Consider the following 15,440-nt stretch of genomic DNA (forward strand, 5'->3'; position numbering starts at 1 on the left):
AATTATTGGCTATAAAGACCTGGGGAAAGTTGTGTAATTTAAATAAAAACCAGAGAGGAAGAGGCAAAACTTTTGTAACTTTGGTGAATTTGGGAGCATGCAAGACAAGACATAATGCACACTGATCCTGCCTGCCCCTCCTGCTCCTCTCCCCGCTGGCCTGCCTGCCCCCTCCTCTCTTCCCTCAGCTGGCCTGCCTGCCCCCTCTCTCTCTCCTCGCGCTGGCCTGTCCTCCTCCTCCTCCTGCCCCTCACGATGCCTGCCCATTATAATTTAATGGAAAACGAATAAAAAATGGTTTTTATTTGTCACATCCCTAATATATTCATGTTTTATCATAGCTTAATTAAATTGTTACTTGCTTAAAATTGTATTTGTTACTTGAACAAATACAATTTCCAATCATTAAAATGCTATTTCACCTGATTTAATGTAGACGAAGTCAACATTTAATTTTTTCTCCCCCCTTTCCATTCTATAGAATGTTTTAAGGTACATACATACTGAAGCGAAGGAGAGGAAGCAAACTGCATTTCAAAATGGCTGGAAGATGTATATCAACGAGGTATGATACATTGAGCTGTGTGTGGATCTTTGAAATTGAGTTTTAATGTTTGCTTGATCATTTTTTAACACAATAGAACAAAAATACTGGTCTTTAAGGGATTGCCTGCAGAAATCCTGCCAAAAATGCCATTTGAAATGTAGCCCATGATAATCACTGTTTTGGGTGTCTAACTCCTATTGATTTTTCGCAGAGAATACCACAACAGACAAATGAAAACGACTGTGGAGTTTTTGTGTTAGAGGTACCAGTGTATTTAAAAATATATATATCCTTGATTATTTGAATTGTCTGCTTTTATCGTCATGTACCTCTGTGTCAGTGCAATCTTAATAAAGTATTACTTTCTGTCTCACTCACCCTGTTCATTCGTGTACCTTTCTCTCAGTACTGCAGGTGCCTTGCTTTGGGGAAACCGCTGCAATTCTCCCAAGGGGACATGCCGACTGTGCGAAAGAGAATCTACAGAGAGCTCTGTGAATGCAAGCTACAGGGCTGACAAAATGGACCTTTCACCTTTTCACCATCCTCACTCACCTCACCTGGGTCATACTAATTAGGGCACACTGTAGCAAAATGTTTTGCAATGGTAAAACAAAGTAGAGATTGTCCTGTCTTTCAAGAATCCTTGAGCCATAGAAAATGGGGGGGGGGGGGTTGGTTTGGACCCTGTCATTGTGTTAGCTGATATATCTAATTAGTGGAGAAGCATCTCCACCCCATATTCTGACAACCTGTCATTTCAAGCCGCATGGTAGCAGACTGACTAGCTGGTATTTATTTTAGCTTATGGTGTAACAAAATATGTTGTGRACAGTCTGTAATGACAGCAGACTAGTTGGTCTCCTAGATGTTGACATTTTTATTTTATAAAGAACTTGTATGAACTTGGTACTTACTGACTTAACAAAGTCTGAGGCAACTCTATATACGTGTGTCCACTGTTTTTCAATGGTTATTGCATTATTCTACATGAGCTTCAACAACGCTTAGACTATTGTTGAAGGCGGCAGACCGAATAGMAACTTACCATTGAATGTATTGAACATACGGAAGTATTCTATCTAGTTTTTGTTCACAATTTCGTTATAGTTTGTGTTTTAGACATTTCTGTATGGGTCAAATTTAAGTTTTTTTGAATTGGAAAAATTGCATTCATTTAAATGTATTCTGTTGTCCCTTTGTCAGTTAGATTTGCAATTTACCTTTAAGACTTAAGTTTTCCTATTATGTCATGTCTATCTCCCGGAGGCTCAGTTCTGTAACAGGTCAGCAGGAGGTTAATTTGGATCAGGTTTTGAGCCATTAAAAAGTAAATCAGGGCCCTTATTCATAAASCGTGTTAAGGTAGGACTGCTCTGAGAAGCTTTGAGAATACAGTCCCAGAAGGATACGTAATGTTTTTGTGTCTTTGTCACCTTACTTTCAAGAAAGACATAATCTGGTATTTTTATTTAACCAGGCAAGTCAGTTAAGAACAAATTCTTATTTACAATGAAGGGCTACCGGGRAACAACTGCCTTGTTCAGGGGTAGAACGACAGATTTTTACCTTGTCAGTTCGGGGATTTGATCCAGCAACCTTTCGGTTACTGGCTCTAACCACTAGGCAACCTGCCGCCCCAATATTGAACAAAGTTATTGTAAAGTATATGTACATAATAATGTTAAAGTAACTAAATTAATTTGATTTAGAGCCACTCTGTGGTGCATTATTTTACCTAATGTATTGTACATATTTTCACTTAACAGATTTGATATGCATGTTGAGATTATGAATAATGGCGAGATATATATACACATACATTTGGACACGTACTCAATACAGGATTTTTCTTTATTATTACTACGTTCTACATTGTAGAATAATAGTGAATACATCAAAACTATGAAATAACACATGGAAACATGTAGTTACAAAAAAGTGTAAAACAAATCAAAATATATTTTATATTTGAGATTCATCAAAGTAGCCACCCTTTGCCTTGATGACAGCTTTGCTCACACTTGACATTATCTCAAMCAGCTTCATGATGGAGTCACCTGGAATGCATTTCAATTAACAGGTGTGCCTTGTTCATTTGTGGAATTTCTTCCTTAATGCGTTTGAGCCAATCGGTTGTGTTGTGACAAGGTAGGGGTGGTATATAGAAGATAGCCCTATTTGGTAAAAGACCAAGTCCATATATGGCAAGAACAGCTCAAAAAGCAAAGAGAAATGATAGTCCATCATTACTTTAAGACATGAAGATCAGTCAATATGGAACATTTCAAGAACTTTGAAAGTTTCTTCAGTTGCAAAAAAACATCAAGATCAATGATGACACTGGCTCTCATGAGGACCGCCACAGGAAATGAAGACCCAGAGTTACCTCTGCTGCAGAGGATAAGTTCGTTAGAGTTACCAGCCTCAGAAATTGCAGCCAAAATAAATGCTTCAGAGTTCAAGTAACAGGTAYATCTCATCAACTGTTCAGAGGAGACTGCGTGAATCAGGCCTTGATGGTTGAATTGCTGCAAATAAACCACTACTAAAGAACACCAATAAGAAGAAGAGACTTGCTTGGGCCAAGGAACACGACCAATGGACATTAGACCGGTGGAAATCTGTCCTTTGGTCTGATGAGTCCAAATTTGTGATTTTTGGTTCAAACCACCGTGTCTTTGTGAGACGCAGAGTTGGTGAACAGAAGATCTCTGCATGTGTGGTTCCCACCGTGAAGCATGGAGGAGGTGTGATGGTGTTTTGCTGGTGACATTGTCTGTGATTTATTTAGATTTCAAGGCACACTTAACCAGCATGGCTACCACAGCATTCTGCAGCAATACGCCATCCCATCTGGTTTGCTCTTAGTGGGACTATCCATTTTTTGTTTCTCAACAGGACAATGACCCAAAACACCTCCAGGCTGTGTAAGGGCAATTTGACCAAGAAGGACAGTGATGGAGTGCTGCATCATGACCTGGCCTCCACAATCACCCAACCTAAACCCAATTGAGATGGTTTGGGATGAGTTGGACCGAAAGGCAGGAAAAGCAGCCAACAAGTGCTCAGCATATGTGGGAACTCCTTCAAGACTGTTGGAAAAGCATTCCGGGTGAAGCTGGTTGAAAGAATGCCAAGAGTGTTCAAAGCTGTCCTCAAGGCAAAGGGTGGCTACTTTGAAGAATATGAAATATACTTTGTTGGTTACTACATGATTCTATTTGTGTTATGATACAGGCCTCCCGAGTGGCGCAGTGGTCTAAGACACAAGAGGTGTTACTGCAGTACCTGGTTCAAATCCAGGCTGCATCACATCCGGCCGTGATTGGGAGTACCATAGGGCGGCGCACAATTGGCCCGGCGTAGGCCGTCATTGTAAATAAGAATTTGTTCTTAACTGACATGCCTTGTTAAATAAAACAAAAAATGTCATAGTTTGATGCTTCACTATTATTCTACAATGTAGAAAATAGAAAAATAAAGAAAAACCCTTGAATGAGTAGGTGTGTCTGAACTTTTGAGTGGTACTGTGTGTATGTATATATATATATACATACATACATACATACATACATACATACATACACACACACACACACACACACACACACACACACACACTGCATTCGGAAAGTATTCAGACCCCTTGACTTGAAGCACCTTTAGCAGCGATTACAGCCTCGAGTCTTCTTGGCTATGACGCTACAAGCTTGGCACAACTGTATTTGGAGATTTTGTCCCATTCTTCTCTGCTGATCCTCAAGCTCTGTCAGGTTGGATGGGAAGCGTTGCTGCACAGCTATTTTCAGGTCTCTCCAGAGATGTTTGATCGGGTTAAAGTCCGTGCTCTGGCTGGGCCACTCAAGGACATTCAGAGACTTGTCCTGAAGTCACTAYTGCGTTGTCTTGTCTGTGTGCTTAGGGTTGTTGTCCTGTTGGAAGGTGAACCTTCGCCCCAGTCTGAGGTCCTGAGYGCTCTGGAGCAGATTTTCATCAAGGATCTCTCTGTACTTTGCTTCATTCATCTTTGCCTCGATCCGGACTAGTCTCCCAGTCCCTGCCACTGAAAAGCATCCCCACAGCATGATGCTGCCACCACCATGCTTCACCGTAGGGATGGTGCCAGGTTTCCTCCAGACGTGACGCTTGGCATTCAGGCCAAACAGTTCAATCCTGGTTTCCATCACAGACCAGAGAATCTTTTTCTCATGGTCTGAGAGTCCTTTAGTTGCCTTTTGCGCAACCAGCAGGCTTTCATGTGCCTTTTACTGAGGAGTGTCTTCTGTCTGGCCCACTCTACCATATAGGCCTGATTGGTTGAGTTCTGCGAGATGGTTGTCCTTTCTGGAAGGATCTCCCATCTCCACAGAGGAACTCGAGAGCTCTGACAGAGTGACCATCGGGTTCTTGGTCCTCCCTGACCAGGCCTTCTCCCCCGATTGCTCAGTTTGGCCGGGCGGCAGCTTGAGGAAGAGTCTTGCTGGTTCAAAACCTTCCATTTAAGAATGATGGAGGCCACTGTGTTCTTGGGGACCTTCAATGCTGTAGAAATGTTGTTGGTACCCCTCTCCAGATCTGTCGCGCAACACAATCCTGTCTTGGAGCTTTACGAAACATTCTTGACCTCATGGCTTGGTTTTTGCTCTGACATCCCTGTCAACTGTTGGACCTTAATATGACAGGTGTGTGCTTTCCAATCGTGTCCAATCAATTGATTTTCCACAGGTGGACTCCATCAAGTTGTAGAAACATCTCAAGGGATGATCAATGGAAACAGATGGACCTGAGCTCAATTTCGAGTCACATAGCAAAGGGTATGAATACTTATGTAAATAAGGTATTTCTGTTTTAAATTTTTTTATACCATTTGCAAAAACCTGTTTTCACTTTGTCATTATGGGGTATTGTGTGTATGTAGATTGCTGAGGAAATGTTTTTATTTAATCAATTTTATAATAAGGCTGTAACTTAACAAATGTGGAAATGTCAAGGGGTTTGAAAACCTTCCGAAGGCACTGTATGTGTGTATATACAGTGGGAGAACAAGTAAATTTGATACACTGCCGATTTGCAGGTTTTTCCTACTTACAAAGCATGTAGAGGTCTGTAATTTTCTCATAGGTACACTTCAACTGTGAGAGACGGAATCTAAAACAAAATCCCGAAAATCACATTGTATGATTTTAAATAATTAATTTGCATTTTATTGCATGACAATAAGTATTTGACAACCTACCAACCAGTGAATTCCGGCTTCTCAAGACTGTTAGATTTTTCTTTAGAGACCGCCTGTCTCCTCCTTACCTGTATTAACGTGCACCTGTTTTGAACTCGTTACCTGTTAATAAAGACACCTGTCCACACACTCACAAACAGATTCTCAACCTCTCCACAATGGCCAAGAACCAGAGAGCTGTGTAAGGACATCAGGGATAGAATTGTAAAAAGACCCTGCATAAGGCTGGGATGGGCTACCAGGACAATAGGAAGCAGCTTGGTGAGAAGAAACACTGTTGGCGCAATTATTAGAAAATGGAAGAAGTTAAGAATGACGGTCTAAATCACCTCTCGGTCTGGGGCTCCATGCAAGATTTCACCTCGTGGCCGGCATCAATGATATCAGGAAGGTGAGGGATCAGCCCAGAACTACACGGCAGGCACCTGGTCAATGACCTGAAGATGAGCTGGGACCACAGTCTCAACAAAATCCATTAGTAACACACTACGCCGTCATGGATTTAATCCTGCAGCCGCACTGCAAGGTCCCCCTGCTTAAGCCCGTGCATGTCCAAGGCCTGTCTGAAGTTTGCCAAATGCCATCTGGATGATCCAGAGGAGGAATGGGAGAAGGTCATGTGGTCTGATGAGACAAAAATAGAGCTTTTTGGTCTAACTCCACTCGCCTGTTTGGAGGAAGAAGAAGTATGAGTACAACCCCAAGAACACCATCCAACCGTAAGCATGGAGGTGGAAACCATCATTCTTTGGGGATGCTTTTTCTGCAAAGGGACGAAACGACTGCACGTATTGAGAGGGAGGATGGATGGGGCCATGTATCTGGCGAGATCTTGGCAACAACCTCCTTCCTCCAGTAGAGCATTGAAGATGGGTCGTGGCTGGGTCTTCCAGCATGACAACGACACGAAGCACACAGCCATGGCAACTAATGGAGTGGCTCCGTAAGAAGCATCTCAGAGTCCTGGAGTGGCCTAGCCAGTCTCCAGACCTGAACCCAATAGAAAATCTTTGGAGGGAGCTGAAAGTCCGTATTGCCCAGCGACCAGCCCCGAAACCTGAAGGATCTGGAGAAGAGTCTGTAGGAGCGAGGTGCCAAAAATCCCTCGCAGTGTGCTGCAAACCTAGTCAAGACTACAGGAACGTATGATCTCTGTAATTGCAAACCAAGGTTTCTGTCCCAATATTAAGTTCTGCTTTTCTGATGTATCAAATACTTATGTCATGCAATAAATGCAAATGAATTACTTAAAATCATACAATGCGTGATTTTCGGATTTTTGTTTTAGATTCCGTCTCTCATAGTTGAAGGGTGTACCTATGATAAAAATTACAGACTCTACATGCTTTGTAAGTAGGAAACCTGCAAAATCGCGAGTGTATCAAATACTTGTTCTCCCCACTGTAGTAATTAATATTAAACACACATGCATATAAAAGATAAATGTACACTCAGCTTCATTACATTAAACATCTCAAATAAGAGTTTCAAGCAAAAAAATTCTGGTTGTAATGCACACAAATTGCCTTCTACCATAATGGCCGTTCAGTATGAAAGTCAGATTTATATGGGTACAGTCGCTTGTAAAAGTTTCATATACCCCTGGATTTTCTTCGCATCTTGTTACAAAGTGGGATTAAAATTGATCTCATTGTAACCTTTTTGGGGAATAAAAATATTATATTTATAGATTTAATATAGATTAGACACTTAAAATATAGCGGTGCATGTCTATTCAGGCTATTTGTTCAGGCAAGCTTAAAATTAGTTCAGGAATAACATTTGGCTTAACAATTCACAATACAGCGCTGTGAAAAAGTATTTGCCCCCTTCCTGATTTCTTATTTTTTGGCACATTTTGTCACCTTTAAATGTTTCAGATCAATGAAACAAATTTTTATATTCACAAGATAACCCAAGTAAACACAAAATGCATTTTTAAGTGATCATTTTATTTATTAAGGGAAAAAAGCTATCCGAACTTCATGGCCTTATGTGACAAAGTAACCCCCCCCCTTGTTAATCATTAATTTACTGTGGTTAATCACATTTTTTGGAAAGCTGAGTTCAATTTCACTAGCCACACCCAGGCTGATACTGCCAGACCTGTTGAAATCAAGAAATCACTTAAATAGAACTCGTCTGACGAAGTGAAGTAGGCCGAAAGATCTCAAAATGCAAGACATCATGCGCGATCCAAAGAAATTCAGGAACAGATGAGAAACAAAGTAATTGACATCTTCAGTCTGTGAAGGTTACAAAGCATTTAAAAGCTTTGGGACTCCAGCGAACCACGGTGAGAGCCATTATCCACAAATGGAAACATTTGGAACAGTGGTGGAGCCTTCCCAGGAGTGGCCGGCTACCAAATTACCCTAAGAGCGCAGCGACGATCATCCAAGAGGTCACAAAAGAACCCAAACAACATCTAAAGAACTGCAGGCTTCACTTGCCTCAGTTAAGGTCAGTGTTCATGACTCAACCATAAGTTCCAAGGCGAAAACCACTGCTGACCAAAAAGAACATAAAGGCTCGTCTCACTTTTGGCAAAAGACATCTTGATGATCCCCAAGACTTTTGGGAAAATATTCTGTGGACTGAYGAGACAAAAGTTGAACTTTTTGGAAGGTGTGCGTCCCATTACATCTGGCGTAAAAGTAACACAGCATTTCAGAAAAAGAACATCATACCAACAGTCAAATATGGTGGTGGTAGTGTGATGGTCTGGGGTTGCTTTGCTGCTTCAGGACCTGGATRACTTGCTGTGATTGATGGAAACATGAATTCTGCTCTCTACCAAAAAATCCTGAAGGAGAATGTCCGGCCRTCAGTTCGTGACCTCAAGCTGAAGCGCACTTGGGTTCTGCAGCAGGACAATGATCCAAAACACACCAGYAAGTCCACCTCTGAATGGCTTTAAAAAAAACWAAATGAAGGTTTTGGAATGGCCTAGTCAAAGTCCGGACTTGAATCCGATTGAGATGCTGTGGCATGACCTTGAAAAGGCGGTTCATTCTCGAAAACCCTCCAATGTGGCTGAATTAAAGCAATTCTGCAAAGAAGAGTGGGCCAAAATTCCTTCACAGCGATGTGAAAGACTCATTGCCAGTTATCGCAAACGCTTGATTGCAGTTGTTGCTGATGAGGGTGGCACAACCAGTTGTTAGGTTTAGGGGGCAGTTACTTTTTCACATCGGGCCACGAAGGTTCGGATAGCTTTTTTCCCTTAATAAATAAAATCATTACTTAAAAACTGCATTTTGTGTTTACTTGGGTTATCTTTGTGTAATATTTACATTTGTTTGATCTGAAACATTTAAGTGTGACAAATGTGCAAAAAAATAAGAAATCAGGAAGGGGCAAATACTTTTTCACAGCACTGTAAGTCACATGGACTCACTGTGTGAAATTATAGGGGTTGACATGATTTTTGAATGACTAACCCTTGTGTCCCCCATACATACATACATACATACATACATACATACCTACCTACCTACATGAACTCAGCAACAAAAAAAAGGAACGTCCCTTTTTCAGGACCCTGTCTTTCAAAGATAATTCATAAAAATCCTAATAACTTCTCAGATCTTCAATGTAAAGGGTTGAAACACTGTTTCCCATGCTTGCTCAATTAACCATAAACAATTAATGGACATGGAACGGTCGTTAAGACACTAACAGCTTACAGACGGTAGGCAATTTCATCACATTCCCAGTGGGTCAGAAGTTTACATACACTCAATTAGTATTTGGTAGCATTGCCTTTAAATTGTTTAACTTGTGTAGCCTTTCCACAAGCTTCCCACAATAAGTTGGGTGAATTTTGGCCCATTCCTCCTGACAGAGCTGGTGTAACTGAGTCAGGTTTGTAGGTTTTCTTGCTCGCACACGCTTTTTCAGTTTTGCCCACAAATGTTCTATAGGATKGAGGTCAGGGCTTTGTGATGGCCACTCCAATACCTGGACTTTGTTRTCCTTAAGCCATTTTACCACAACTTTGGAAGTGTGCTTGGGGTCATTGTCCATTTGGAAGACCCATTTGCGACTTAGCTTTAACTTCCTGACTGATGTCTTGAGATGTTACTTCAATATATCCACATAATTTTCCTACCTCATGATGCCATCAATTTTGTGAACTGCACCAGTCCCTCCTGCAGAACACGTCTCCTTCCTGAGTGGTATGACGGCTGGACGGTCCCATGGTGTTTATACTTGCTTACTATTGTTTGTACAGATGAACGTGGTACCTTCAGGCGTTTGGAAATTGCTCCCAAGGATGAACCAGACTTGTGGAGGTCTACAATTTATTTTCTGAGGTCTTGGCTGATTTCTTTTGATTTTCCCATGATGTCAAGCAAAGAGGCACTGAGTTTGAAGGTAAACCTTGAAATACGTCCACAGGTACACCTCCAATTGACTCAAATGATGTCAATTAGCCCATCATAAGCTTCTAAAGCCATGACATAATTTTCTGGAATTTTCCAAGCTGTTTAAAGGCACAGTCAACTTAGTGTATGTAAACTTCTGACCCACTGGAATTGTGATACAGTGAATTATAAGTAAAATAATCTGTAAACAATTGTTGGAAAAATTGCTTGTGTCATGCACAAAGTAGATGTCCTAACCGACTTGCCAAAACTATAGTTTGTTTAACAAGAAATTTGTGGAGTGGTTAAAAAACTAGTTTTAATGACTCCAACCTAAGTGTATGTAAACATCCAACTTCAACTGTACCATGAGGCCATTGGGGATTTTAAAACAGCTACAGAGTTCAATGGCTGTGATGGGAGAAAACTGAGGACGGATCAACAATTTTGTAGTGACTCCACATTAATGACAGAGTGAAAAGAAGAATACAAATATTCCAATAGATGCATCTTGTATGCAACAAGGCACTAACGTAAAACTGCAACAACAAAAAACACAGCAAAGGAATTACCTTTTTGGCTTAATTGCAAACAAAGACTTATGTTTGGGGCAAATCCAACACATAACTGAGTAACTGCCTCCTTATTTACAAGCATGGTGGTGGCTGAATCATGTTATGGGTATGTTTGACATTGGCAAATACTGGGGAGATTTCAGGATAAAAAGAAACGGGATGGAGCTAAGCACAGGCAAAATCCTAGAGGAAAATCTGCTTCAATCTGCTTTACACCAGACACTGGGAGAGAAATTTGCCTTTCAGCAGGACAATGACCTACAACACAAGGCCAAATCTACACTGGAGTTGCTTACCAAGAAAACAATGAATGTTCCTCAGTGGCCAAGTTACAATTTTGTCTTAAATCTTCTTGAWACTCTATGGCAAGAATTGAAACTGGTTGTCTAGCCATGATCGCTAACATCTTGACAGAGTTTGAAGAATTATAAAAATAATAATGGGATAATATTGCACAATCCGAGTGTGTTAAGCTCTTAGAGACTTATCCAAGAAGACTTGCAGATGTAATCGCTGCCAAATGGGTTTATAACATGTATTAACTCAGGGGGCTGAATACTTATGCAACAACTATATTTTAGTTATTTAATTTCTACTAATCTTAAAAAAAATGTTTCTTCCATTCTGACATTTGACCTTCCTGGCCTGCAGAGCATCAAGCCTCTGGGCTCTCAAGTGGAGCAGCGGTCTAAGGCACTGCATCTCAGTGCTGGAGGCGTCACTACAGACCCTGGTTTGATTCCAGGCTGTATCACAACTGGCCGTGATTGGGAGTCCCATAGGGCGGCGCACAATTGGACCAGCGTCGTCTGAGGTAGGCCGTCATTGTAAATAATAATTTGTTCTTAATTGACTTGCCTAGTATTTTGTGGAGATTGTTGACAAAAAATTACAATTAAATAAATGATAATCCCACTTTGTAACACAATAAAATGTGAAGAAACCCAAGGGGTATGAATACTTTAATAAACCACTGTAGACATTAAAGGAGAAGTTCCGTATTTTACAACTTAATGTTAGATGGTTCCTCACCTTGAAAGTAGTCTATACTGGTAGAAACTTGAGTCCATGGTTTCTCCAGGCCTGTAGAGTACCTTTTAGGGTGAGGAACCATCTAACATCAAGTTGTAAAATACTGACCGTCCCCTTTAAAATGTAATAAGGCGCAGACAGAGAGCGCACAGYGGACTGGGTGGCCCATTCACTTTCAATGAAGCCTAGGTGGGGACGAAATTCTATTCAGGTGTACAGAGGTGCTCGTGCCCGCGGAAGCTGCTTAGCCGAGGCAGCGAAAACAGGATTCTGCTCTTACAGATTCCGTCGTTGTTGACCAATCACGGTAGAAAACGTAGCCAACAGCAGGATACTATCAGTTTACAGAGTTATGTTTAACAATATATTTTAAAAAATCTACAAATATTTGTATTATTAATTTCTGTTGCATGTTTTATCCATGYTTATGGTGTTATAGCAATATTTTTTTCGCACGTTGATAATGTTTGTTTATTTCATTGCCATGTTCACCGGCAGCTGTCGCATAGACTGTGGACTTTCGTCCACGTGTGTAAAGGCACTAGCCGCTTTGACTAGAGGGACAAGTGGTGTATGTACTCTGCGATATTCTGCTGGCTGTCTGAAAAGCCCTATACGGTTTTGTAACAGGAAGAGCTGCAGGTCATTCTGTTTAGAACAGATTCAAGTTAACGGTTCTATTACAACACCTTCCTTRGCTGACTTGTTTAACATTAACAATGTCAAAATACATAGTTCTGAAATATGTACTGTGTCCCTTCACTCTTAGTCGTCCACATTAGCTTAGTCAGCGGTGGGATGCCCGTATATACACTGATATGAGGTCAGTTTTTCCATTTACACTCTAATGGTAAAGGTAAGGATTTGGGGAGGGTAAACTGACCCTAGACGTGTGATCCTAGAACTTTAGGAGATGGGGGCAGCTTTTTCCCAGAGAATTTCATTGACCCTTTGTTCGCTCCCAATGGCCATTTGTCATCTATGTTGGCTCCCAATGGGCCCTAGTCATCCATGTTGGCTCCCAATGGGCCCTAGTCGTCCATGTTGGCTCCCMATGGGCCCTAGTCATCCATGTTGGCTCCCAATGGGCCCTAGTCATCCATGTTGGCTCCCAATGGGCCCTAGTCGTCTGTGTTGGCTCCCAACGGGCCCTAGTCGTCTGTGTTGGCTCCCAACGGGCCCTAGTCGTCTGTGTTGGCCCCAATTGGCCCCTAGTTGTTTTCCATCTGCTGGTGTTCCTGATTGATCTCCTGGCCCATCACCGTGGTGCAGGAGGATGTAGGAAATTAGCTGGAACATGTATTGCCACAGCAGCAGGGCCAGGTACAAGTAGAAGTCACTACAGTCGACTGTGCATTGGTCACCTGAGAAGTTGCTCTCACAATCACAGTGGAAGCCATTGGGGAGGTTGTGGCAGTAGCCTCCGTTATCACAGGGGCCCGATGCGCACTCATCAAAGTCTACCTCACACCTGTGCAGAAGGGGGATTTAATTGAATATGATTTCATTAAGTAAATACAATTAATAATTTAATATTAATTCATTGCATTTAATAATATTTGTTATAACATGAATATACATTTTCATATACATTCATGCAATATTACAAGACAGACAGATATTGGGTCTCATTCACTAATCGTGAGTATGTACAGATTTGTGCTTCTACAGTGCACAAGATTAAATTGACAAATATTTTCGCTTTTGTAATTTCTTCTTATCAGAAATGTGTTCTTCTGTACAAACACATTTTACAACTGCCTTAGAACACTCGTACACACATTTTCTTGTTGAAACAAGTAAATTAGCAATTTTATTGATGAAGAATTTCTCCGGTTAATGTTTTGACTCCGGTGAAAGTTGCTGTCTTACTTTGAGGAAGTGAAAAGAAGGATGCAATCTGTAAAAGTTATTTTCCAGTTGCTGTATTGTCATGCAAAGTATGTACATAGTAATATTAAAGTAACATAAACATGTTATCGATTTAGTTTATTGTGGATATTTTCATCTTACATATTACGTTTGTACAGTATGCATGTTGTGATTATGGCTTTCTGGTTTTGTGTTTAATATACTGTTTCCTATTATTTAGTATCTGATAGTAACAACATTTCCGAACCATAGATCCTCACTGTTTTACATGCAACACGTAATTCAAAACAATATATATAAATTAATAAATAAACAAGTTATACATACATAGATACACTACACGACCAAAAGTATGTGGAAACCTGCTCATCGAACATCTCATTCCAAAATCATGGGCATTAATATGCAGTTGGTCCCCCTTTTGCTGCTACAACAGCTTCTAATTGACACTCTTCTGGGAAGGCTTTCCACTAGATGTTGGAACATTGCTGCAGGACCGATTCAGCCACAAGAGCATTAGTGAGGTCGGGCACTGATGTTGGGCGATTAGGCCTGGCTCGMAGTTGGCGTTCCAAATCATCTCAAAGGTGTTCAATTTATTTATATATATTGTTTTGAATTACGCGTTGCATGTCAAACAGTGAGGATCTATGGTCAGAGCTCTGTGCAGGCCAGTCAAGTTCTTCCACACTGATCTTGAAAAAAATATTTCTGTATAGGCCTCGCTTTGTGCATGGGGGCATTATCATTCTGAAACAGGAAAGGGCATTCTTCAAACTGTTGCCACAATGTTGGAAGAATAGAATTGTCTAGAATGTCATTGTATGCTGTAGGGTTAAGATTTCCCTTCACTGGAACTAAAGGGCCTAGTCCGAACGAAAAACAGCCCCAGACCATTATTCCTTCTCCACCAAACTTTACAGTTGGTACTATGCATTTGAGCAGGTAGCGTTCTCCTGGCATCCACCAAACCCAGATTTGTCTGTCAGACTGCCAGATGGTGAAGTGTGATTTATCACTCCAGAGCACGCGTTTCCACTCTTCCAGATTCCAATGGCGGCTAGCTTTACACCACTCCAGTTGAAAGTCACCGAGCTCTTCAGTAAGACCATTCTACTGACAATGTTGGTATAAAAAACATACAATACAGTTCGAGTTCCCTGAAAACCATTCAGCTTGTAAGGCACAAAAACAGCCTTCTATCATGATGGGCCATCAGCATGATAATCATGTCTAAATTAATATAGACATTAAAGGGGGAGTTCAGTATTTTACAACTTGATGTTGCATGGTTCCTGACCCTGAAAGTAGTGTATGGGCCAGGAGAATATGTAATCCATGGTTTCTCCAGGCCTGTACACTACTTTCAATGTGAGGAACCATCTAACATTGTTGTAAAATAATGAACTTCCAAGCGTCAAAAAATATGTTTGATGTCTTCTGTGCCCATATGAATAACCCTTATGATGTAACTGGAATGATGAGATAGATGTTCTTCTTCTATGTTTTTGTTTTATTATTTCACTGCCATACTGTGTTCGATCTTGTCTAGCCATCTTGTCTCAAGAGGACCACAATGGAAATAAGTCCCAGACTTTATTGTGTGTTATCCTCAATGATTTTATTAACGTGCATGTATGGCTTTTAAGTTTTATGTGTGCTTGTTTTTTTAAATGGTCAAATTAATAAACTAAACTAAACTAAAATACCCACGAAGTCTTGAGGCTGTTATCACTGCCAAAGGTGCTTCAACAAAGTACTGAGTAAAGCGTCTGAATAGTTATGAAATGTGATATTTCAGTTTT

The 15,440-nt window shown here is 40.8% G+C and overlaps 1 protein-coding gene across 1 annotated transcript in view; it reads left to right on the forward strand.

Annotated features, from left to right (window-relative positions):
• The window catches only part of LOC111978909 (uncharacterized), a 25,234-nt gene extending 21,184 nt beyond the window's left edge, over positions 1–4,050 (forward strand). The window contains exons 8-10 of the mRNA XM_024009155.2: positions 482–565; positions 759–809; positions 954–4,050. Of these exons, the coding sequence (XP_023864923.1) occupies positions 482–565; positions 759–809; positions 954–1,064 (246 nt within the window). The 3' untranslated portion in view covers positions 1,065–4,050. The remainder of the gene's footprint in view (positions 1–481; positions 566–758; positions 810–953) is intronic.
• The last annotated feature ends 11,390 nt before the right edge of the window (positions 4,051–15,440 follow it).

Source organism: Salvelinus sp. IW2-2015, linkage group LG19, assembly GCF_002910315.2.
Source record: "Salvelinus sp. IW2-2015 linkage group LG19, ASM291031v2, whole genome shotgun sequence".
NCBI lineage: Eukaryota > Metazoa > Chordata > Actinopteri > Salmoniformes > Salmonidae > Salvelinus > Salvelinus sp. IW2-2015.